Below are 24,376 nucleotides of genomic sequence, written 5' to 3'. Positions count from 1 at the left end.
GTCTCCATCTATGTTACCTACAGTAGCAGCAGCGCGTCAGCACCGCGTCAGGCACGGTTGTGGAAAAAGACACCATCACGAAGCAGCCATCACGCAACTGACACGCAGCAGAAACGCCACGCTCACGCCACGCATCCAGTGTGTCACCGGCCTTAGAATCAGCTGCAGGGCGGGATATATATATATATATATATATATATATATATATATATATATATATATATATATATATATATATATATATATATATATATATATATATATTATTTAGGAGAAACAATATATATTATTATTATTTTATTTTTTTCATCAAAGAAACAAGTTTTTACTACCACTTATGATCAGTCATCATTGGCGAATAAAAGTCTTATTAAATATATATACCTTGACCCTTTAGCAAGGCACTGAACCCCAAACTGCTCCCGGGTGCCGCAGCAATATGGCTGCCAACTGCTCCGGGCGTGTGTTCACAGTGTGTGTGCACTTTGATGGGTTAAATGCAGAGCACAAATTCCGAGTATGGGTCACCATACTCGGTCACACGTCACTTCACTTCAATTCACTTCAGTTCACTACACTTCACATACCATCATTCCCTCCAGCTCTAGTGAAGTCCAGGAGTGTGTGTAGGATGTTGCATGACTTTCATCAGGAATAGGACAACCACAAACCCCATCCTGGGCCCTGTGATAAGAGAGGCACAAAAATAAGTTTATATTGGCTAAGGTTCATCAGGTAATCTGACCTGAAACCATGGACACAGTTACCCCTTTTTTTCTTTTATCAAAACATTACATAGACTGCTTTTTAAAAGAATGGGGTTAGAAAGTTTTACTTATTTATTTATTTTGTTTATTTATTTATTTGATTAATTTAATTTCATAATTTTGAAAACCTGGTATGCACTGCACCTGCTGCCTACTTATACTCCTGCTGTGATCAGCTGGGGCTGGATGCAATAATCACATGCCAGTGTGCATTGGCTCGTTTAGTTTATACTAGAAGTAGATTGGTCTCTCTAAGTGAGATTCCAATTCGTCGGTCACCGATGTGACGTCTCCATTCCCTCCTTCAGGGAATGAGGGTTACATACGTAACCGAGATGTTTTATTGATTTATATAACACATTTAAAGGCATAGTTGACCAAAGTGATGCACACAAATAAATAAATAAAAAAATACAATATAAGTATAAAACAAACAACAATATGAAAGTATCACAAATTTATAAAAAGATAAAAACAGTTTATGTTAAAACCAAGTATTCCAACTGGATGGAAATTGTATATGAAGTTCAAGTACATAAATCTAAATGTTCCTTGTGAAGAACACAAGATACCACTGTAAGTTTTTTTTAATGCATTACATTTCCCCAAAGATTGTTACAACTTTATGACTTTATTAGTGATGCATTTGTGTTCCTCATGCAAATGTTAACAGTCCTCCCAAATCCAGCAAGTCAACACCTTTACGTTATAGTGTCAGCCTCAGGTCATTGTGCTTGATAAAATGCCAGCTGTCCTTCCGCATATTGACCTTACCAAATCCCAGAGAGGAGAAATGCATGAAAATAAACACAGCACAATGCAGCACCCTTAAATTAGACATCTGCTTTCTCACCGGCTTATCGCACTACACCATGCTGTTGTAGGTCATCTGCGACATTGTTCACACTCGTATTGATTGGAAGATACTGTGCCATTAGCATCATTAGCCAGGCTGAATAAAGGAGTGTGTAAACAGAAAAGACCTTTGGATGTTAGGTGCTGGGAGACATAACAAGCATTACTGAGTTTTGTTCAGTCCTCATGAGCCGTCAAAAGCAATGCTTTCATTACATAACTAAGTGCGACCAATCACACACAAGCTATTTATTTTCCACTGCCGTCACTGCGACAGTGGCACAGAGAGATACTTTTGCTTCTTGTCAAGTCATGCTCTACAAGGTTGGGTTGTCTTGTTGCAGACCAGCAAGGCCAAATATAGAAGCTGAGGGGAAGCTCTTGTCCTGGGTCTTCAGAGCAGAGATTATTCGGAAAATCCAGCTTTATTTTCCCACACGTATTCTGTATGCCTGGACAAAAGCCAAGAGGGGCCCTGGGTATGTGGTCCAATAAATAAAAGACTTTTGTTTGTGTGCTTTTTTTCTGTGTTTTGCTTATATTCAGTAGCTGGCTTAAGTGATAGTATGTTTAATTTTAATTATTGATTTATATTCATAATTGTCTTTTGCTGAGCAATTGTAGTATTAAAGTTGTGCTTCATTTGGCAAAGAAAGATGTTCAATACTTATCTAGGAATTGAGTGCTCTTGATTTATGATAAATGCTATGATCTACTCATGCTTGAATAAAGGGTCTGACTGATTAAAGGATCATTCACACCAAATTAAAGGAGAATGTTCATCCAAAAATGAAAATTTGCTGAAAATATATTCAGCCGAGGCCATCCATTATATCAAAAGTTTGTTTCTTCATTGGAACGGATTTGGCCAAATTGGGTAACACTCATTTGCTCACTAATGGATCCTCTGCGCTGAATGGGTGCCGTCAGAATGAGAGTACAAACAACTGATAAAAACATCAGAATAATCCACAAGCAATCCACAAAATTCACCTTTCAAGTTCCACAGAAGAGAGAAAGTAATTATGATTTAGAATGACATGTTTTATTTATAAGTAAGCTATTTCTGTAAAAGATCATAACCACATTTTGTCTCATTATGTATAGTTCTTCATGTTTGTGTTTTTACAAACAGCCCACCTTATCCATATAATTACATGCTTAAAATAGGCCTTGTAACACAAGGAAATTTAACTTGACATTTTTGCTTTTTTATTTCAGTCACGTTTCATTCATGCTTTTTGCAGTGCATTGGTTAAATATTGAAGATAGAAAATTATCTGTAAGTGTGCAGAAAGGAAAGTATGAAATGAAAAAATAAAAATAAAATGCTGCCCTTCTGTCAGGGATATATTTTAAAGCTTGTTACTGGGCTGTTCATGGATTAAGACTGGATTAACCTTGTTTGTTCTGATATTAAAAGTAATGCCTGTATATATTTACCTCATTTTTGTACATGTTTTTTCACATTTGTGTACATGCTGAATACAATCATTTTTGCAAGCTGCTATGGTTTATATATATATATATATATATATATATATATATATATATATATATATATATGTATATATATATATACATATACATATATATATATATATATATATATATATATATATATATATATATATATATATATATATATATATACATACATATACATATATATACATACATATACATATATATATATATATATATATACATACACATACATATATGTTTATTAGGGCTGGTAAACGATTAACATTTTTTAATTTAATTAATTACATGATGTGGTGATTAATCTAATTAATCGCACATCAAATTTGGAGAAATTACTCTGACCATGTCAGTGAATTTTGACAGAATTGTCATTTTTGGTTGGGTGAACTATAACCATAATAATTTGTTTTCTTAAATTTATTATTATTACTATGAAAATGTGAAATTTTTTCTTTATTGAAATGGTACTCTTAATAATAAACTAATACTGCCAGTAGGTGGTGGTAAATGTCTTAATGTATAAGTGATTTATTCATTCATTTGATTCGTTCAAATGGCTGATTCATTTAGGAGTGAAGTAAATTGTTCTTTATGAATGGTTCATTGAATCATTAGGCTTGTTGGACTTGAAGCGTATCATTACCATCAGACCGATCGGTGTGTGACATGGTCAAGAGTTTAGAGAGCAGACGACTCCTTTGAATCGCTCTCGTGGTACTTTGATGTCATGCACCCATCGGTTTGTGGAGTGCAATGTCACTTTAAAGTAGGGCTGGGATAAACGATAATTTTTTATCTAGCGATTATTTTTTCCGATGCATCGATTAATCTAACGATTAATTTTTCAGACCGATTCGATTTCGATTATCTCCCCATTAATTGACTACTAACAAATTATACATGTTGATTTACATATCTAAAAAAACATGAATTCCTTAACATTGCAATATATATTTATTACTCTTAAAATTACAAAATAAAAGACTGACTAAGAATGCATTACTTTGCACTTGTATAGAGTTGAAGCCAATAAAACCTTGAAGCCTTGAAAACACATAGCTTATTGAAACAAGCTTACTGAACACATAGGGCCTAGCTTACTGAAAAAAAAGTTCTTCTTTCAGATGAAAATAACAAAAACTTGATGTCTAGCATTCAATAAAAAAGGTCACCCAAAATACTTGTTTAGAGCAATTGTAACCAATGTAAAATTGTACAGTAACCAATGTAAAATTGAGGGCTTTAAGATAATACAGAGAGTGCTTTTCCCCCCCAAAAAAAAAAAAAAAAAAAAATTAACAGTGGGAGCCAGCAGCTCGTCATGGAGAAAAAAAAATCTCCGAATGCTCCACGTGAAACTTTGGCGTTCCGCCCTTTTTCTATGGTGCCGGGACTCTCTCTCGTACACGCCCTGTCAGACATCACTCACCGATCAAATAAGGCTTTGACAGCCGCCAAAAAAAAAGATCAATGCAGAAAAACCCCTGGATTGGTTATGTAACGTTGGACAGAATGTTGATCCAGCCATCGCGTATATTCAGCGCACATAATGCATCTACGTATTTTTTGCGTCGACGTCATCGATGACCTCGACGCATTGTCCCAGCCCTACTTCAAAGCCAATGCAACTATGGCCAATGGTTTAATGTGCCAAATGGTTCACCCAATTTGTCCAAAACATGGATTAAGAAATGAAATGCCGCTGTGGGTTGCTCGGAGATGATCAGTTCCGAGTCGGTACAAAAAAAATGAAAATGTCACGGTACCAGGTTACTTTAAGTAGCGGTGGTAGCGAGTACCTGGTCAACCCGGTTCTTGACGCATACATCGCTATGATTTCCGCGAAGCAGAAACGTGGACGAAATCTCAAAATACAGTCGTGAAAATGAAACTTACATTTTAATATGGACAGTCACGGAATTTGTAAAAGTTACCATAAATTAATCAAATCAAATCTCCATATGGACCAGTATCTGTAAATGTTAAGCTGCAAAAATTGGTTGAAATATGAATCCTGCATGTTATGCGCATCTCTGTGTGAATGAATTGCAGAGACGTGCGGGTTTGTTTACTACATAGACTGAAGCATGTGACGCTTGCAGTAATTTCAGCATCTGCCGTCTCAATGAGGACATAAATACATAAACAACAGTGAGTCACTTCACAAGCATTTTACCGTTTCATTTGAGTACAACCAGTGTCAATTTAAAGGTATTCAGTTTATTTTTCCACAAAGGCATTGTGCTAGAAATATTACTATTATTTAGTAGAATGTATGTGATACTGCTATTACTGTTGAATATTTTTATAAATTTTTTAAAGACTAAATCTTTTGGTACCTTGACAACACTAATTGCACCTTGCCTATGTGATGTAAATATGAGACACAATCTAAAAACAGGCGATTTTCCCCATATCTTGAATTTTAGGGATATTCCCTAATCCCTATGCTTCATCATGCAATAAGTTGTTTCCATGCCTCATATTAGTCATTAGTCAACTAACACGTTATTTTTTTCCAGAATTAATCTAATTAACGCGTTAAATTACCAGCCCTAATATTTATTACAGTACCTGACTAAACAGATTGTTTTGGACTTTTTGACTAGACACAGATAGCTCTGTGGGACTATACTGCTACTGGTAAACATGGTAAATGCCTATAGCGACATGGGCACAGGTGTGCGTGGTAGCAGCTGTGCTGCTTTTGCCGCAAATCTCTGTTGTGGGGTTCACAAGGGGGTTCAGCGTCGCAGAGTAAGCTGCCTGCCTTGTTGCTCATTCTGGTGCTGGTTGCTAAGTTGTCTGTCTCAGGTGGCAGAGCTCTTCCCAGCCGAGAGAATTGTCCCGAAGCAGAGCAGCTGCTGAGTGAAAGATATCTTGCATTTTGCCTTTTTGTTGTCGTGTAGAAGATTCAGAATAAAGGTTTGGCTGCAGAACTGATTCGTTTAGTTCAAATGTTAGCTATTATTGACCTGCTTTAGTTGAAAAAGCGATATCCACATAAACATAATATTATAGTGTATAAAGTACACTCACATTTACTTTTGTTCAGCAAATTTTCACAGGGGAAATCTAGTAATTTCAATAGGAATCCATGCGATATGTGAAATTCCTTTGCATATTTTGCAACAGGATCAGGTTGGTATGTGTATTCACAGAAAGCTGCTTTAAATGTGATTTCTGTGTGTGCAGTGCTTAATTATATTGACAAAAGACAATGGACCTGTTTTGCCTGTTTCACAGAGCTTACTTATACACGAGGAGCCTTTGTACTAGTGTCATTATAAGTCACAGTATGCATTGATTTTAGTGCCGTCTGATCCCGGGACTGATTGAAGTACTACTATTTTAGTAATATACTTAGTTACATCTGACCATAGAAGCCAGTCCTGTTTGAAGGTTCAGTCGTGTCTTACAACTGAATATGCTGGAGATTGTTTTTTTTTTGGTGATTTTCTTTTCTTGAAGCCCTCCAAGACAACATGTGGTGATGTAGGTGCTGTGCAATTTTTTTTTTCTGACTTCCAAACTCACCCTTTTTCTGCAGTTCTCCAGCTGTGATCCTTGACCCTCCTTCTCGTACTTCTCATATTTTCTGATACATGTCCTCCTCCAGGCAGATTTTTTGTTGATTGGAGCTTTTCAATTTTTGCTGCAGAAAACGCAGAACATCCAACATGGGACAGCTCACTGGGTCAATATCTCAATCGCAGCACCATTTCATGAACACTCCCTATTAAAAAGCATACAGACGAAAGGGAAACACTAGGGCTTTACTGTAAGCTGAACCAATGAACTAATGAGTAAGGTAGTAACCAACAAGGAGATGTGAGTGGTACTATGAGTGTCCATGGCAACAAACAAGGGAATAGAGCAGCAGGGAAGTAAGAGGGGAACAAGGCAACAATAATACACAAAACTACAAACTAAAAATCCAAGGTACAGACACAGGGAATTTTTTTTTTTAAATTCATAATATTTGATTTTACATGTACAGACTGATTGGAATGAAAAAAAGTATATTTTTTTCCTTACACCAATAATTTTTATATAGTTATATAGTTTCATACATTTTAAGTAGTTTTTTATTTCTTCTTGTTTTACATATAAGTTTATTTTGTAGTGACATCAGCTAAAATATACATTTTGTTCTTAATCTTCCTTGGAATAACATTTCTTATTTTTAAATAAAATTATATTTTTATATCACAAAGATGTTTTTCTTCTTGTTGTTTTACTGTTGTAGCAGAAATGAGTCAAATCAGACAAATCAAAGAGTCTATCAGAGCTGTGTGCATTGAAACATGAGCTGAATTCCTCAGGAAGTCATAAATCAGTTCTAGTGCCACAAGAACCAAGCAAGATAACCAACCAACCAACTTGTTCACACAACAGCTTTCAACATTAACACCAATAGAACAATTATTGACAATTTTAATTCGAAGAAGAGATTGTCAAATTTATTGTTCGTGATTGGAATGCAACGCTGGACATCACATGTAAACCCAGGAGATCAAGTTAAATACTTGCATTGACTCCCCCCCCCCCCCTCAGCCAGTGAAACCAGACTGAAATTCCTAAGGGGGAAGGGCTTTAAACCTTTGTCTTCACAGAAAAGTCCCTTTGCCAGAGAATGGCAAAGAAACTGCTTTTTATACATTATATATGGACCAGAATGAACTCAAAAAAGACTTATGAATGAATCATTCCATTGCTTAACTCCATATTCATTTACGTGTAACCCACACATTTGACTATCATGTATAATCACTTATTGTGTATGTCTTTTGATAACTATAGGATACCTAGGCATGTCTAGTATTCAAATAATCGCATTTTCTTGCTTGATATTGTCCTGACAATCATTTATTTGTAAAATATATCATAATCATGTTATAGGAATCATGTCCAAAATTAGACCCTGTGAGGCAAGAACCACATGCTTGGTAAGATAAACAAATGATTTATGATACCCACCCCAAGAACATATCTGATTGGTCAAGGCAACATTTGAGGGGTGGCCAACAAGGAAGTTTAAAAACTTTGGACACGCTTTTAGTTCTAGTCTGCCTGCTGCTATTAGCCATGTTTTTTTTTTTAGTCTGCTTTTAGTTCCAGCCTTGCTCGTGCTATCAGTCATGCCTGCTCTTAGCTTGTAGCTTTGCTACCTAGCTTTAGCTTGTAGCATCTAGCCATGTGGTTAGTCATCATGGTTCTTCGAGCGCGGTTCCAGCGTGCCTGCCTGCTGCTACTTATGCCACAATGAGAAGGAACACAACCTAGTCTCGTCAAACTTTATTTCTTTTCTTTTCCGTTTGAGAGTTTCGTGTTCTGAGTTAAGTTTTGTAACGTCGACCTCGTCTGCGCGTTTGAACTCCGACCAGCCACACAACTCCAGCTTCAGCCAACGCCCAAGCACGGGCTCCCCAAGACGTCACTTCAGCCAACTGAACTTCCAGCCAATCAGCGACACCGGGATACCCCTTTCAACGGGAGTCCCTTTCACAGGAAACTAAGGCAACGTATCCCCAGATATTTGTTGTGCTGGTGTATCTAATATAATTTAGTCACATTGAGGAACTCAATGCAAGGGCTAATTACGTGATTGATGGTTGTTCATGTCTATGCAATTTAACGTATTGCTGTAAACTTGGGATTCCATATTTCCATTCTCTTAAACTCATCTTTCCCTAACTTTCGATATTCCTGCAACTTGTGTGAATGTGTGTGTGCGTGCGTTTATGTGTTAGATTAGTTTATATGTCTTAGATTTATCTAATAAAGCCTTATTCATATTGAAAAGAGAAGTATCTTGTGTTTTGTGCTTACAAGTTAATGTCTTAAGCTGCCGATCTTGTTACTGTGCTAATTGATAGTGTTTCACTATAGTTTGGATATTAGTATCCAGCGCAGATTTGATGTTAAACGGCTCGTTCACTGAACCGCAGGCGCGTCTCCGTGAACAGCCGTGAAACAGTGATTCTGTTCAAATTCCCTTTAAAATCTTAAATGATTCCCTTTGAGCTAAATTGACCTGTTTCCCTTACACTGTACATATAGATTTATAGTCCCCCCCCCCAACATTTCTTATTTTTGTGTTGTTTTTCAGTAAGAAATATTTGAACATCCCTAACACAACATAAATTAATTAAGATGTATTTTTACATTTATTTTTCTTACTAAAATGTGGGTAGCACTTTATTTTACAGTCCTGTTCCTCATGTACATACTATGTACTTATTATAGTAATTACAATAACTATGTAATAACTAGGTACTAACCCTGAACCTACCCCTAAACCTAACCCTACCCCATGTAGTTACTTTGTGTTACAGAACTTTCTTAGGTAAATACACTTAGGTAAATGTTGCAGTGGCAGCAGTTGTCTCAGATGATTTGGTGTCCCACATATCTCTCTGCATCAAGAGCCGACCAAAAATTGCACTGAAGCCATTCAAGTCTGTAACATTTCAAAGCAACAGTTTTCTTCATTACTAAACCTCCAGCCAAGGCTTACTGATCCGAAAGCATAGGAGCCATTCATTTACAATTTCATAAGTCATAGTACTTGTTGTAAGATTTTAATCAGATTTCTGATTGTAAGAGTAACATAAGAAATAGACATTAGTCTAGTTGTCAACACCTGTTTAAGGAGCTGGAATAAGAAAGCACAGATGAAAATATGAATAAGCTGAAAAGATACATTTTGACTGATGTTTAATTGATTTATGATGGCTGCATGCAGAGGCGTCATGCACATATTCATTTTTGAGAGGGCACCAGTGGAGTCCTAGCACACATGGTGTCCTTGGCAAGCCAAGACATGACTAAAGGAGAAAACTATTTTTAACATCATAGGATTTCTGTGCAGAAGTGTGTAATGCATTTATCTAGAGGTTTTCATTTAATGTCCAAGATGCCCCAGATTCCAATCCTGACCTGATGCATAATTTTATTAATAATACATCAAGCTAAATTACAGCAGAACATGATTGTGAGTGATTACCATGCAAGAACAGCTTTGACATTTTGATAATTCATTTTATTCCCCACAGGAAAAAGCGACATGAGTCTTAGTTCAGTTCGACTGACCAAATTTAAACATGAAAGTGTGATTTCTGCCACACAGTTGTTGTTGTTTTTAAATACCTAAAATAATTGTGCAGCTTAATTCAGTGTTGTCATCATTAACTAAAGCTATTAAAAAGCTGAAATAAAATAAATCTAAATAGTAAATGGAAAATTTTACATTTTAAATAAAAAAATTGGAAATGTTGCTTTGACAATTGACTAATTTATTCTGAAGCACTAGAATTATTAAAACTGAAATAAATTAAAGCAAAATATAAGCAAAATAAAATATAAAAAAGAAAAATTAAAATGACAAAAACATAACAAAATTACTAAAGCTATAATGAAAACTGAAAATCTAAAAATAAAATCTTATTCAAAATATTAATAAATACTGTAATAATATTAAATATATGAAAATCTTTGATTAATTTTCAGGTTTTTTTTTTTTTTTTTTTTTTTTTTTTTCAAGTTGAATTTTAAATACACTTCTGATGGAAGTTTGAACTGGCATTACACTTTAAGGGTGCAAGAGTAGCCATGACAGTCAGTCACTGAATATAAAGAAATCTTTGCATCTTTACAATAAAACAAAATACTTTTTTAGCCTGCTGCTATATTATGAAAACTCAGTTTATATGGATACAATGCATGTCCTCTGTTGGCCAGATTCCATACGTCAAGAAAAGTAAGCTTAATTCCAACAAAATAGCTTTCGTTAGCAAAAGTGATGTTTTGATTCTGTTAAATTTAGCACCGGTGAAGCAGGGATGAAAATCGATTGGAATGTTTTATGATTAAGCTACAGTGGTGCCATCTAATTTGCAATAATGGTTTTAGCCAGACAGGATATGGATTTTCTTTGGAGAGGAGAAAAATACTGTTAAATGTGGTGAAATAACACTTTCTTTGTCAACTTATTCAACTAACCTTAAACCTACCATAACAGTCTCTGAGAGTTAGTAGACATGTAGTTGCAAATAATGAGATTTAGTTGATATGTAGTTGACATGTAGTTACAAAGTTACTATTTAGTAGAATGTCTAAAGTGGACTAGTAAAATAAAGTGTAACCCATATATTTTATCTGCTGTGCAAAGCTATCTGTTTTAAAGAAAAAGAATAAAAGGTCTTTTTGTTGGGCTGATGATGCAATTTATCAGTCAGTCTGTTCCCACATTCGCTTCTGCCCTTTCCAGTAGTGAATTTTCCCCACAGGCTATGTGCACAGTCACATATGATTCAATGACTCTCAGACTAAAGAATCACTTAACTAAAGGCCAATCAAGCCTTTCTGCAGATGGAAGGCAATGCCAAGCAGTTCGGAAATTCTGTCTTGTGCTGCCAGCACAATGAATGTTATTTGTAATCCTCCTTGACACAGAGTATATCCCAGAAGGGACGCTGGCCAAATTCCTCAAAGCCACCCCGTCTTACATAGTGTGGTCAACTGAATGAGGTAGAGAAAGGTAAATGTGAAAGCCAATGCCCTTATAGGCCTTGAAGTAAATGATAAGGGGTAAAGTCACGCTGCTGAAGGTAAGCCGGGTGGGTGGTGTGTGGGGAGATAAGGAGTAGTCAGCGACTCGGTTCAGTCACTCCCTGCAGAAGAGGACAGTCTCATTAGAGATGCAGTAGAGAAAAATCTCTATTTGTTTTGACGCTGTTGCTGCTTTCGTACTGTTGACTGATTAACATGGATAGATGACTGCTATCATCAGTTTCTATTAGTTGTTGCCTAAAATGATGCTGATTCACACTGACATGGCTTAGTTAAGTATGGATATTAATTTGTTCATATAGCAACAGGATTAAAAGCACTCAGAAGTAAATAACCACAGCTCAGCACCCTGGCAACATAGCAACAAGTTTGGCACTGAAAACTAACCCTATCTTTTGGAGTTTTTTTTTTTAATTGAATAACTTTTTGAGTTCTGCTAATCTAGTATTTTATCATACGATATAGAACTTTGATCGAGTGCATGTTGTTTGGTTTGTTTCAGATGATGCTATGAAGACCACCAGAGATGACTGATGTGGAACCTGTTGTCTCTGACTTTGCAGCCACGGGCAGGACTGGCCGGAGGAATGCATTGCCAGATATTCTAGGTTCCACAGCTGGTCCTGGAGCTGCCGACCTACCTGATAAACTAGCCGAGCTTTCAGTAGGAGGTACTGTATGCTGTCTTTTGTTCAGCTGGCTCTATTTTATTAGTTCCGATGCATATTCCAATAATCAAAGTATGCGCTTACAAGGCCAACATTATGACTAGGCAAAATATGGGATGAAAATAGTGCAAATGAATGAAAAGTAAAGAAAACAACACTCTTTGCTAATGAGGATTGGATTTCCACTGGATATCAGCAGCAAAAATTAATACTTTTATTCAGCAAGGATGCATTAAAAGATCAAAAGTGACATTTATTATGTTACAAATGTTTATTGTTTCAAATAAACGCTGGTCTTTGAAGAATTAATGTATCACACACACAAAATATATCACAGTTTCCACAAAAATTATTACAATTATATTCAGCGGTTATGTTCAAATTATGTTATAATATTTTACAATAATAATGCTTTTACTGCAATTTTTTTTTTTTTCAAATGAATGCAGCCTTGGTAGGCATAAAGGACTGAAACTTTTGAACAGTAATGTATAATGTAAATACATAATACATTACTATAATAATATAGTTGCATAATAAAGAGAAAATATGAATAATAATAAAAAAGCAATAATAAGCAATACACAATAAGCAAAATAATAAGAAATACATAATGAACAAAAAACGAAATAAACAATACATAATGAGCAAAGTAAAATACAAATTTTAATTAAAAGTATGCATATAAGTACATAACCTGGATGAAATACTGCAGTGTAATTAAACATATGCAAGGGAATCATGCAATTAACAGGGCTTGAAACTAGTTCAGTACATTAAGTTAACTAGGCTAATTTAATCTATGCAGTGTACCCCTGATGTCTAAAATGGACCATGATGTTTGCAGAGTCTCCGAGACTAAGCTGTGATTGACAAAAGCACCTCTTTTTTTCTACTGAGAAAAGAACACTCTTGTCCTCAAATATACACTTTTCTCAATGCTTAAGTGCTTTTGTATGATGTCATCAGGGGGTCGGCTGTAAGTCTAACTTTTAGACTGCCACTGGATGCTGTCAGAAAGTCCTTAGTGATGGTTCCTGTGGTCAGTGGCGTAGCCAGGGGAGGGGCCATGGGGGCACTGGCCCCTCCTGAAAACTGATTGGCCCCCCAGTGTGCCCCCACATTTCTACTTGTCTGTCACTCACAAATTCAAATTATAATCTTTCAGTTTAGTAAATAACTCATCTGTACTTTTACTTCGTTACTGTGAGCGACGCCCCTCTCGTTACTTTATCTTAATGCAATAAATGTTATAAATGCTTCAGTTTATTCCAAACGCGCCGTCTACTTTTCTCTGGGCAATGAGCGATGCCCATTCGCCAATGATTCATTCTTTTGAGTCAATTCTGTTCAAAGGCTTGATCAAACCAATTGGCAAACGAGTGAATTGGTTCATGAATCAGTTTGAATGATTCGTTCAGTTCCCTGCCTCACGCACTGAGCGTCTGAAGCGGTTCACTCAGAGTTGTAACGTTTAGCATCAACAGCGTTGAAAACGGGACTATGGAACTGCACTGAATTGAAAGCAAATCTGCAAAGGCTATTATTTGCTTGCGGTGGAGATCCTTATTAGATGAACACCGCGTGTGCTGTCTACTGTTTAACAGGTAATAACTTGGGCTACATTCGATTACAGTACACGATACCACTATGACAGTAGTTTGTTGTACGTGTGTGGCTTATAACAGAGGGGAGTCAAGTTGAATGCAGCTTCCAAAAGACAAAAAATAGCCGATTAAGATTGTATTAATTTTAATTCAATCACACCGGTGCGAGTACGTTCAGCAAGTCATATCATCAGCTGCTAAATTCAGATCTGTGATCGCTTGCTGGCGCTGAGCCAGAGACAGACGCGTTTTTACAGCGCTGCGCATTATAACCAATCACACACGGTTCGTTTGAATGCATTGGCCAATCAGAGGTGTTCCGATGAGTCATCGCTGAAATGCCGGTGCTTCCTTCACTCGCTCGCTGACTGAATACCTCTTTCTGGCGAATTCTCTCGTCAGAAACAACAAAGTGCAGATGTGTGTACGAATCTATAATTAAGATATTGATTTCACAGTGTTAACAGTTTCAGTGATTTTAATGGGAGTTTCTGAGAGTGATTGAAATCTAGACTGTCAGTGAAAATGATCTTTAATAATGTTAATGTTATTTGCTCTCTTTCTGAACAATGAAAGATTAGTAGCAATATTTATATCACATTAACTTTCAATGTTAAATTCACATTTAATATAAAGTCAGTCGTATTAAAAATATGTTATGGCATGAAACCTATATCTGTTACTTAAGTAAACAGACAGGGTTTTATAATAAATTGCAGTAAAGGCTGATGAAATATATACATTTACACACGCACACACACATTACATACATTTATCTATATATCTAAATAAAAATAGGCTCCGTATATATGACCCAAAGTAACTAACTACTTGAGTAGATTTTTTATCCGATACTCTTTTACTCTTACTCAAGTAACTATTCAAGACTAGTACTTTTACTTTTACTTGAGTAAATATTTCTAGAATTACTTTTACTTTTACTTGAGTAAAGTTTTTGGGTACTCTACCCACCTCTGGACACATGCAAAAACATCGTTTTTTTTACTGGTCAATTTTGAGATTTGGGCCTGTTTGTCTTCAGTAACATATCTTCTTTCAGACTTGTGGTGAAAAAAAAGTCCAAAATACACATATAGGTCTTTATTTTTCTACACCTTTAGTCTATTTGCGTCTGTAGATTCCTAATAAATTCAGTTGGCGTTCTAAATCACCATGGTGCTCCGCGATTGCTGTTTTATAGGATCCACATATTTTACATGTTAAACTAAAGCTACCTTTTTGAACAAGTAGCTTTCTAACAAAATATGGATATATGATATTTTTAAATCAATATGCTCAAGATTAATTAGCCTTGACATAAGTAGATTTTGTTTATTCGTCAATGCAAATTTACTGCAACTGCTGCTATGCAAATTGAATGGGACGTGGATAATAAACAAAAACATATTATGAAATTATATTAAATTTATAGTAGTTATATTAATTAATTAATTGTGTATTTATTTCTATGAATTATTAATGTTATTCTGATTATTATTATTTGTGAGTTGTACACTATTCATACATTGGATTCTTTTATTTATTACAGTTTTTCTTTCACTTTTGTAAAGTGAAAAGTTAATACAAATTGTATTTGATTTTTTTTTTTTTAAGAGCAGTGAATAACTGCTATTAAAATATAATAGGGTATCACTGTTTATTACTGATTTTAAAGGTTACTGAACTCTTGAAATGATTTGGATATACAGTTCAAACAACACAAGATTGGCCCCTCTGTATTAATCGTGGCCCCTCTTGTGCCCCCCAGTTGAAAAAATCCTAGAATCGCCCCTGCCTGTGGTAGAATTTTGATACATGTCCAGTGCAATTTATATAATAGGAAAACATTCAAAAAGAATGACATTAGTGATATAACCCTCAAGGCAATGACCTTGATTAAATGCACACACTTCTGATAAAGTCCTTCTTTGAGGATTAGATCATGACTGACCCTTCCTGTGCATCAATAACTGCCTGCAGACAAACACTTTTGATCTGCTCTGTGTTGCACATAAGCCTCAAAGGCATCACATGTGATCCCTGCAAATGATGTTCCATGAGCAGTTTGTGATGACGCTGGAGATTCTCAGCAGTGTTGAATCTGCTGCCTATTCCACATCATGCATTATTTATCCTGTTTTAAATAATAAACAGAATACTGTCTCTGAGTTAGTGTCCCCAAACCTGAAAATCATGTCATCATTTAATCACCCTCTTGTCGTTCCAAACCTATATAACTTTCTTTGGCACGACAACAGTGTGCTGTAACTGGGTCCTGATGAATAATGAACTACCTCTTCTGCCATCTAGTGGACATTATTTATAACTGTCATACAAAATTGAATTGTCTTTTAGTTCAAAGAACAGATCAATGAGATTTTTATCCAAGTTCAAAGGGTGAAGTCTTCTTCTCATCGTAAAACTATCATAAAAGTTGTTTATACCAGGGTTTTTCTTGGACTGTGTATGTATGTAAATATATATATAGTAGTATTTATGTATAATGTTTTCTGTTTCTCTTCACATTCATACCTAAAATTGTATCTAAAAGTACTTTTATGGTGGCTAGAAAAAATACAGAACCAATAATAGACACTTGATATTCTATAGTGTTTTTTTTTTTTAAATCCTGTTATACGTGCACAAACGGACAGTCATTACTTACAAGCTACGACTAAATATTGTAGAAACATAATTTTCTGTAAAGTTGCTTTGTAACGATTTGTATTGTGAAAAGCGCTATACAAATAAACTTGAATTGAATTGAATTGAATATAGTCATAAAAAAGTTTTAAAACCCCCTGGTTTACACAACTTGTACACTATATTCCAAATCTTCTAAAGCAGTATGGTAGATTTGTGTCTGAAAAAGACTACAATTTTCATCTTTCTTCTCAGTTAGAGCATTCAGATTTCATTTTCAAAAAATGGTGCTATTAGATCACAACAGGTTTGACTATATTAATGCCAAGTGCCATTGGTCCTGGCATGTCAAGTGATCAACTGACAAAGAAAACAGTGAAAAATGAGATTTGAGAGCTACAGGGAACACTATCAATGAAAACTAGATTACTTGCTTGTAGTTGAATTGCTTTGGATGAGCATGTCTGCTTAAAGAACAAATCCACATAGAATATTGCATTTAATGAGTATTTTTGGCCTCAACGCAGATGATGGCGAACAGGGCGGAGAGAGCTCATCGTCGTCTGACCCACCTAAAGAAACCACAGAGGAGGCAAAGACAGAGGGCTCATAACTCTACTCCAGCGCCACAGTGATCTGACCTCATGAGAGACTCACAACCTCTTGTCCCATTGACCAAACAACTGTTACTCTGTGCTATGCAACATCAAGACCACCTATGATTGGCATTCGGATGTGGGCCAGCGCAAAACAGCTCATTCCTATTAAAATGGAAAGTGTTTTTCAAATATCAACATTTGTTCATTTCATACATCGATGACTTTTTTCCCCAAAGACCCACTGTCATGATTTTCCCAAACGACTGGCTGATTTATGTGTCTTATGAAAACAGATGTGACTTGCTTTCTCATTTTAAAAAGGGATATTTTGTTTCATTTTAAGACTTTCCATAATAGCATTCTTCTCTGAATGTTGACATGTAGTGGCAAAATGTCTCTTTTTGCACAAAAAAAAGTAAATACATTCCATTTGGTGATGTAAGTAAAGTTTTTTATCTTACAATATTTGTCTGTCCTTGTACAACACCACATCATCTGTGTTTTGTATTGTAAAGATATGTATTGTTAACATTTGACCCAGAAGATAAGAAACAGAGTTGAATAACATGAAACGATATTTTCTTCTTGTAAATACAGAATTGTACATTATATTTGCTAGTTTTGTTTAAAAGCCTTCTGTTTTGTGCGTAACTGCTGTCAGTGCTGCCCTGCGTGAGCTCAGATTGGATTGTTAGCTGTCTGATTCATTGCTGCAAACATCTGTGGTCATGTCATTCGGACGTCATCTTAAGTGCTTGTCTCAGATATTTCTTTGCTGTTGTTGATTGCAGTAAAAAAAATATGATTGTGGAGACATGTTGTTCTTCCTCTATTTCATCTTTTCACTGTGTTTCCATTAGAGAATTACATTTTATTTTATTTTACTATTTACCTGGCCATAAATCTTGTAATTTTGTCTGTGGTTAGCTACATATAAAATGCCATTATGCTATGTTTAAAAATTATAATAAATCCTGTGCTTAATTTTGGTAGTTTGAATTTTTGTGCAGTGGTGGTAATTTATGTAACCAGCAGAGGACACCAAAGGTACGTTTTATAATACGAGGGTACTATATATATATATATATATATATATATATATATATACACACACACACACACACACACACACACACACACACACACACACACACACACACACACACACATATATATATATATATATATATATATATATATATATATATATATATATATATATATATATATAAACAAAGTAGGATTATAAAATGGAACTATTTACCTAGAAAATTAATTTGTATAGTTTATAAATTTTGTGTGTTAATGTCTAGGTGAATACTGATGTTTATGCTTTTTGTAGATTAAATCAAATGCTGGGTTTTGTTCCATGAACATGCAATATGTACATTTGATATTGCTGTTAATTGAACTAAACAAAGCATTTAATAGAAAGGGCTGCAAATGTATTCATACAGTTTGTAAAAAAATAAATAATAATAATAATAATAAAAAATTGACTTGCAGCCAATGGGAAATCTGACTCCTCCCACTCCTGTATGACCATAGTCATGGAGTTGAAAAAAACTATTTAAGATCCTCTGCAAAGAGAAAATGCAGCTACGTTTTCTACAGAGAATTAAAATAAAGTTTAGCATTTGTTTATTGGTCAGAAAAGCATAGTTTTAAAAATGGTTGATGCTTTCTGTGGCACATGGAAACTGGTCAGCAGTGAGAACTTTGATGAGTATATGAAAGCTCTAGGTAAGTTGTATCATAATATTATCGATAATTATAATTATTAATGCAGTTCATTATTTCTGATTATTTTAATTTTCCACTTATTATTATTGTAATTACAGACACATCTCAAGTGTATTTAAACAATGGTTTTATTGAACAAAATAAGATTTAAGTGCATGTGATTTTTTCTAAGGGATTGGGTTTGCAACAAGACAAGTTGGAAATGTGACTAAGCCGACCCTAATCATCTCGAAAGAGGGAGACAAAGTGGTCCAAAAAACACAGAGTACTTTCAAGAACACCGAGATCTCATTCAAACTGGGCGAGGAGTTTGACGAGACCACCGTAGATGACCGACACTGTAAAGTAGGTTTAGAAGAAAAATATGTTTCATAGTCAAATCCACTGGGAACAATGCATATTAACAGAGCAGATGTGTTCTGTCTGAAGCTTTCTGTCTGAGATGAATGCACAGTGATGTGTTCTTTTTACCAGTCGACTGTGGTGCTAGATGGAGACCAGCTTGTTCATGTGCAGAAGTGGGATGGAAAAGAGACCTCCTTTGTCCGGGAGATCAAGGACGGGAAGATGGTGATGGTAAGGCTCTTTGTACAGTTTGTTTTAAAGACAATATACTCAACAGCAGCAGGCTATTTAATTAACTGTCGATTTCAATTGTATTATAGAAACTCACCTTTGGGGACGTGGTGGCTGAGCGTACCTATGAAAAAGCATAATTTTGGGGAGTATTATGAGGATTTGTCCTTCTCCGTCACCAGTAACAGATACCATGTGCTCTGATGCTTTACGGAATGAAAAAAAAAAGGAGAAAGAAACCGTTGCACTTAATTCCTCCAAATATAGCCTATTAAAGCATTTACTACAAATATTTTTGATCCATTTTTTTAAATACTTTCAAGTCTGTACGATTCATTTGTAATAAAGAACCAGACAAAAATAATGTCTTGTGTGTTCATTTATTAGATTAATGTAGCCTACATGAATTAACAAGTAAAGTAGCTACTAAATATCAGGTTCAGGCAAAGTTGTCGCAATTTATTAATTTAAATTTCTGCTATTGCATATTATATATATATATATATATATCTTATATAGGCTTTAGATCGTTTTGATTTTGATGTCCAATCAGTGCGCGTCAGCAGAAGGTTGCGCAAAATAAAGCGTCACGTGACGTGATGGCAGCTTTTTCCTGTTTTGGTTTACAGTGTAAATTTAAACTTAACACAAATGCGGTTTAATAAAACGGACACTCGCAGCAATGGCTTTGCTCGTTCTGTTATTGTCTGATCAGTTTTCTATCCTGCAGGTTTACGTTGAGCCAGTTAATAAAGTCTTCAAACACCTGCAGAGTTTTTCAGAGTCTTTTCGGCTGTTACAGGTTCTTCATGTCTCCTGAAGTTTGCTCTGTCGCTTCTACACTTTTCATGCGTGTGCATTTCTGGTCTTTTTTCTTTTTCTTTTTAGTTGCTTTAACAGATGCCTTGTCATTTATCCTACTGTACAGTTGTTTTATTTAACCTGGTTTGCAGTAATGGGACTTTGATATTTTTATTTGTTTAAAAAAACAATGGAATATTAATCTCTTAAAATCAACGTGCATATTGACAGATTGTAAAATACAGTCAATCCAAAAATTATCCAGACACCAGGTATAATACTGATATATTTTTACTAGTGGTTGCAGGCCACTATAGTTTATGTAAGCGAGGATAGCAAAATAAAGTAAACTGTTACATATTATACCCCAAAGATTCTCCATACAGTGGACTACAAGTTACATTTCAAAAACTTTGGGACTAAAAATTATTTAGACACTTTGACCTGACCATGTTTTGTTTAAGTGTTGTCTGACATTATCAATATTAATTTGTTCTGACACAGTTACCGTAACTCTGATTTCTTGTCTTATTTTATTAACATTTTCTAAACTATAGCGAATAAACTGTGATGTGTGAAGTTACAATGAGGATGATTCCGCTGCATCATCTGATATATTATTAGGGGAAATCATCTCGTATATATGTTTATCTCAGACCTGCACTTGGATCCAGCCTACCATGTCACAGAAGACCACACCAAAGTCTTTCTTGGATCCACAGCTTTAAAAAATATATATATTTAATCTAAAGGTCAATAAAGTGTCCTTAATATACTGTTAAATCTAACACCCTAACAGTCTAAAATTACTCGTAATCAGGTAAATTTTCTCAAATTGAATGAAGTTTAATAACAAAAATAACCCTATTACCTAATTTACATTAAGAAGAGCAGATAGTCATGTAATAAATGTTCAACTGCGCCAAAATTAGATTTAGTGAAATTAGATTTTCTGTGCTCAAGAAAAAAAATAAAAATAAAAAAAGGTTATTTTTACAACTTCACAACTTTTTTTTTTTTTTCACAACTTAATGAGCAGGTATTACACCCACACACACACCCACACACACACCCACACACACACATATACATATATATATATATATATATATATATATATATATATATTAGTTAACAGTCAAAAAATATAAAAATTACAGTATATACATATAACTAATATATATATATATATATATATATATATATATATATATATATATATATATATATTAGTTAACAGTCATAAAATATAAAAATTAACAGTATATTATATATACAATATATATATATATATTAACTAACAGTCAAATAATATAAATTGTTTATTTTAAAATATTTTTTTGAGCAGTTGTAAATGATTTCTGGTGACATGTTTCAAATGTCCACTTTGAATAATTATTTTTCCGGTCCGTGCAAAAAAATAAAAAAATAAAAAAATAAATAGACAAAAATAAAATTAAATATCTGCATGGCTCCCGAGTGCAACAAAATATTTGATATATCAGTTTTTAAGGGGAGTAATTTACATTTTTGTGAAATGATTTGAACATATGCATTTTAAATTCCAGCTAAATTCTGGCAAATCTCAGACCTGCACTTGGATCCAACCTATCATGCCACAAAAGACCACACCAAAGTCTGCTTTTCCTCCAAGGGCATTCCTGCAATGAACCAAGGTGTGTTTGGTGATTTCCTGTGTGACCTTACTGCAGAGAAAGCCCTGAACACCTCCCAAAAGAAGAACTGTCTACTGATGTGGTGATCAATGTTATTGCAAATGTGACTCTCACCACACATCCGTTCTTCCCACAGCAGCCAGTTTATCTGGCCCTGGGCAACCACGAGTACTGGCCACAGGTATTTCAAACCCAAGGGTAACAAAAGTTCTTAGCTGGGAATTCAAACCAAGACAACAGTTCTGGGGTCAAATAAAGGGCAGATTGTTTAGGTTCAGGTTGTTTAAATGGAATATTTGCATACTGTTGTATGCACTGGAAGTTACTTACAACTTATTTTTTAAAACGCAAATATTTTATATAAATATTTTGTTTTATAAATAGTATATTTCTATTTTATAAACGTATATTTTATAAAAGAATATATAAATGCACAAAACAATTATTTAATGAAAATATTTCAAACGTAAGTGGCTCAATTTATTTGATAAAAAATGCCATAAAAATGTAAAATTTTAAAGCATTTAAAATTATAAATATAAAATCTTTTTATGATTATATATTTTTTTACATTTTATATACATTTAAATATATACTGGTAATTAATTCTAAATATTTTATGCTGTGCTGTGTTTACATGTGTTTTTATTTATTTATTATTATTATTTTAATCTCATTTTAATACATTAATTTAATAAATTTTAGGATCAGTTGCCGACATCTGCAATTGCAATTTACGATGCTTAACCAAACTCTGGTCTCTGTGGTTGAATCCAGAAGCTGTAGCTAATTTAAATTATTTTTATTTAGAGATAATTAATGCTGCTTGGTATGGTTTTAGCCTTGCTAAAATACTTTGTTTCAAACAACAGTATGATGCAGCAGATTTAAATTTATATAAAATCTTATATAAATTTGAATACAAAGCCTGTCAAATAAATGTGTATATGCATTTTTTCCACAATGTGGTGCACACACTAAAAGGTGGACTTGAGCTAATGAGCTAATGATCTTTCTACATCACTTGTTGGTGTGAAGGTGGATTTTACTCTCTTGTGATCAAACTTGGCCTCTGTCTGGTGAGTCTCAAAACAAACCTGTACAACAGTCCAAATCTGCTGGGCAGTTCCAGTGGCTGCAGGAAACACTTGAGCTGTCAAGACCAAAAATGGAGATGGTGAGTATATTTCTGTCTGATTTATCAAGGCATTTTAATTTTAGAAAGAACCCGCTGTACTGATCATAAGGGGCCATTTCATTACAAGACTGTAAATTAACAGTTGCATAATGGTATGTCCACCATGTGAGTGACAGCAGTGGTGTGTGAGTGTCTGCTGACCAATTTCATCTGTTCTTCTGAGGCCTATGTAATTGCTCACATCCCCATCGGTGAACTACCCTATGCTATAAATACAACAGCCGTCCAGGAAAACTACAATGATCAACTGGTCAAAATATTTCGGAACTAAAGTGACGTCATTCAGGGTCAGTTTTACGGTCACACAATTTGTTGCACCAATTTTATTTTTATTTAAAAAAAATGTTTTCATTATATGCATAAAAACAAACATTATGTGTATGTACGTGTGTGTGTGTGTGTGTGTGTGTGTGTAAGGTCATTACTTCACTACCACTATGTTTCTTGCTAGAGCAGTTCCTGTTTCTGAATGATTAATGGTAGTGTCAGTTCTAATTACATGGTGTGTTTTAATCAAGGTGCCAACTCAAAGTGTGGCTGTTCTATTGCATCCCTTTTAATAATCACTCTGTCTCTTTTTTTCCTCCAAAGGATATTTGGCAGTTCCTTTTAAATCTCACAGAAGCAAACCTGGAACAAAGGTCAAAGTAGAAGCTGGAATACAGTTTGACTGAGGCTTTTGATATTGATGACATTCAGCCTCACGGTTTGCATGAACTTGCTCTTAGGTTCGAGCAGCCAGTCTTTAAAAAGTATTTTAACAATTGTATGGTGAGCTACAACTTAAACCTCACATGTGAGGGTTTATGCAAAACGATTCAGGTGTGTGCTAAGGCAGATAGAAAGAGTTAGCTGAAAGTTACTAGATCTTAACTTATATGTCTAAAAAGATGATTTGAAACTTTTCTGGTAAAAAAAGAAACATGGATTTTTAAAGAATACTACTACTACTACTTATAATAATAATACATGTCTCACTTCACCCCAAAACCAAAAAGAGAAAAAAGCTATTTGAAACGATAATTTATATAAAGAAAATTAAACCAATTTAAGACCATTAAGATTATTATTATTATTGTAAGATTACATTCATTGTGACATCATATCCATTTAAGGATAAACATTTACCCTATAAATTCTCATTATTACAATAAAACAATTTGTTTTATTACTTTTTTATA

The 24,376-nt window shown here is 34.5% G+C and overlaps 2 protein-coding genes and 1 pseudogene across 2 annotated transcripts in view; all 3 read left to right on the top strand.

Annotated features, from left to right (window-relative positions):
- Positions 1–18,279, top strand: part of LOC127938995 (cAMP-dependent protein kinase inhibitor beta-like) — a 31,833-nt gene extending 13,554 nt beyond the window's left edge. The window contains exons 2-3 of the mRNA XM_052535963.1: positions 12,187–12,355; positions 17,130–18,279. Coding sequence (XP_052391923.1) covers positions 12,211–12,355; positions 17,130–17,215 — 231 coding nt within the window. The 5' untranslated portion in view covers positions 12,187–12,210 and the 3' untranslated portion in view covers positions 17,216–18,279. The remainder of the gene's footprint in view (positions 1–12,186; positions 12,356–17,129) is intronic.
- A 497-nt stretch (positions 18,280–18,776) lies between these two features.
- On the top strand, positions 18,777–19,884 carry LOC127938078 (fatty acid-binding protein, brain). The gene is made up of 4 exons (XM_052534481.1): positions 18,777–18,944; positions 19,117–19,289; positions 19,419–19,520; positions 19,610–19,884. The coding sequence occupies exons 1-4, from the start codon at positions 18,872–18,874 to the stop codon at positions 19,658–19,660; spliced, it is 399 nt and encodes a 132-aa protein (XP_052390441.1). The 5' UTR covers positions 18,777–18,871; the 3' UTR covers positions 19,661–19,884.
- A 318-nt stretch (positions 19,885–20,202) lies between these two features.
- On the top strand, positions 20,203–23,532 carry LOC127938247 (acid sphingomyelinase-like phosphodiesterase 3a; annotated as a pseudogene).
- The last annotated feature ends 844 nt before the right edge of the window (positions 23,533–24,376 follow it).

The sequence above is a fragment of the Carassius gibelio genome, chromosome A20 (assembly GCF_023724105.1).
Source record: "Carassius gibelio isolate Cgi1373 ecotype wild population from Czech Republic chromosome A20, carGib1.2-hapl.c, whole genome shotgun sequence".
Taxonomy (NCBI): domain Eukaryota; kingdom Metazoa; phylum Chordata; class Actinopteri; order Cypriniformes; family Cyprinidae; genus Carassius; species Carassius gibelio.
Note: the sequence above shows the minus strand (reverse complement) of the source record. Positions and strands in the feature narration are given on the sequence as shown.

What these genes read in the sequence shown, in the direction of transcription:
- LOC127938078 (XM_052534481.1), top strand. Translation starts at nt 18,872, where the DNA reads ATGGTTGATGCTTTCTGTGGCACATGGAAACTGGTCAGCAGTGAGAAC. An exon ending in TAGATGACCGACACTGTAAA is followed by an intron (nt 19,290 to 19,418) that starts GTAGGTTTAGAA and finishes TCTTTTTACCAG; the next exon opens with TCGACTGTGGTGCTAGATGG. An exon ending in AGGACGGGAAGATGGTGATG is followed by an intron (nt 19,521 to 19,609) that starts GTAAGGCTCTTT and finishes ATTGTATTATAG; the next exon opens with AAACTCACCTTTGGGGACGT.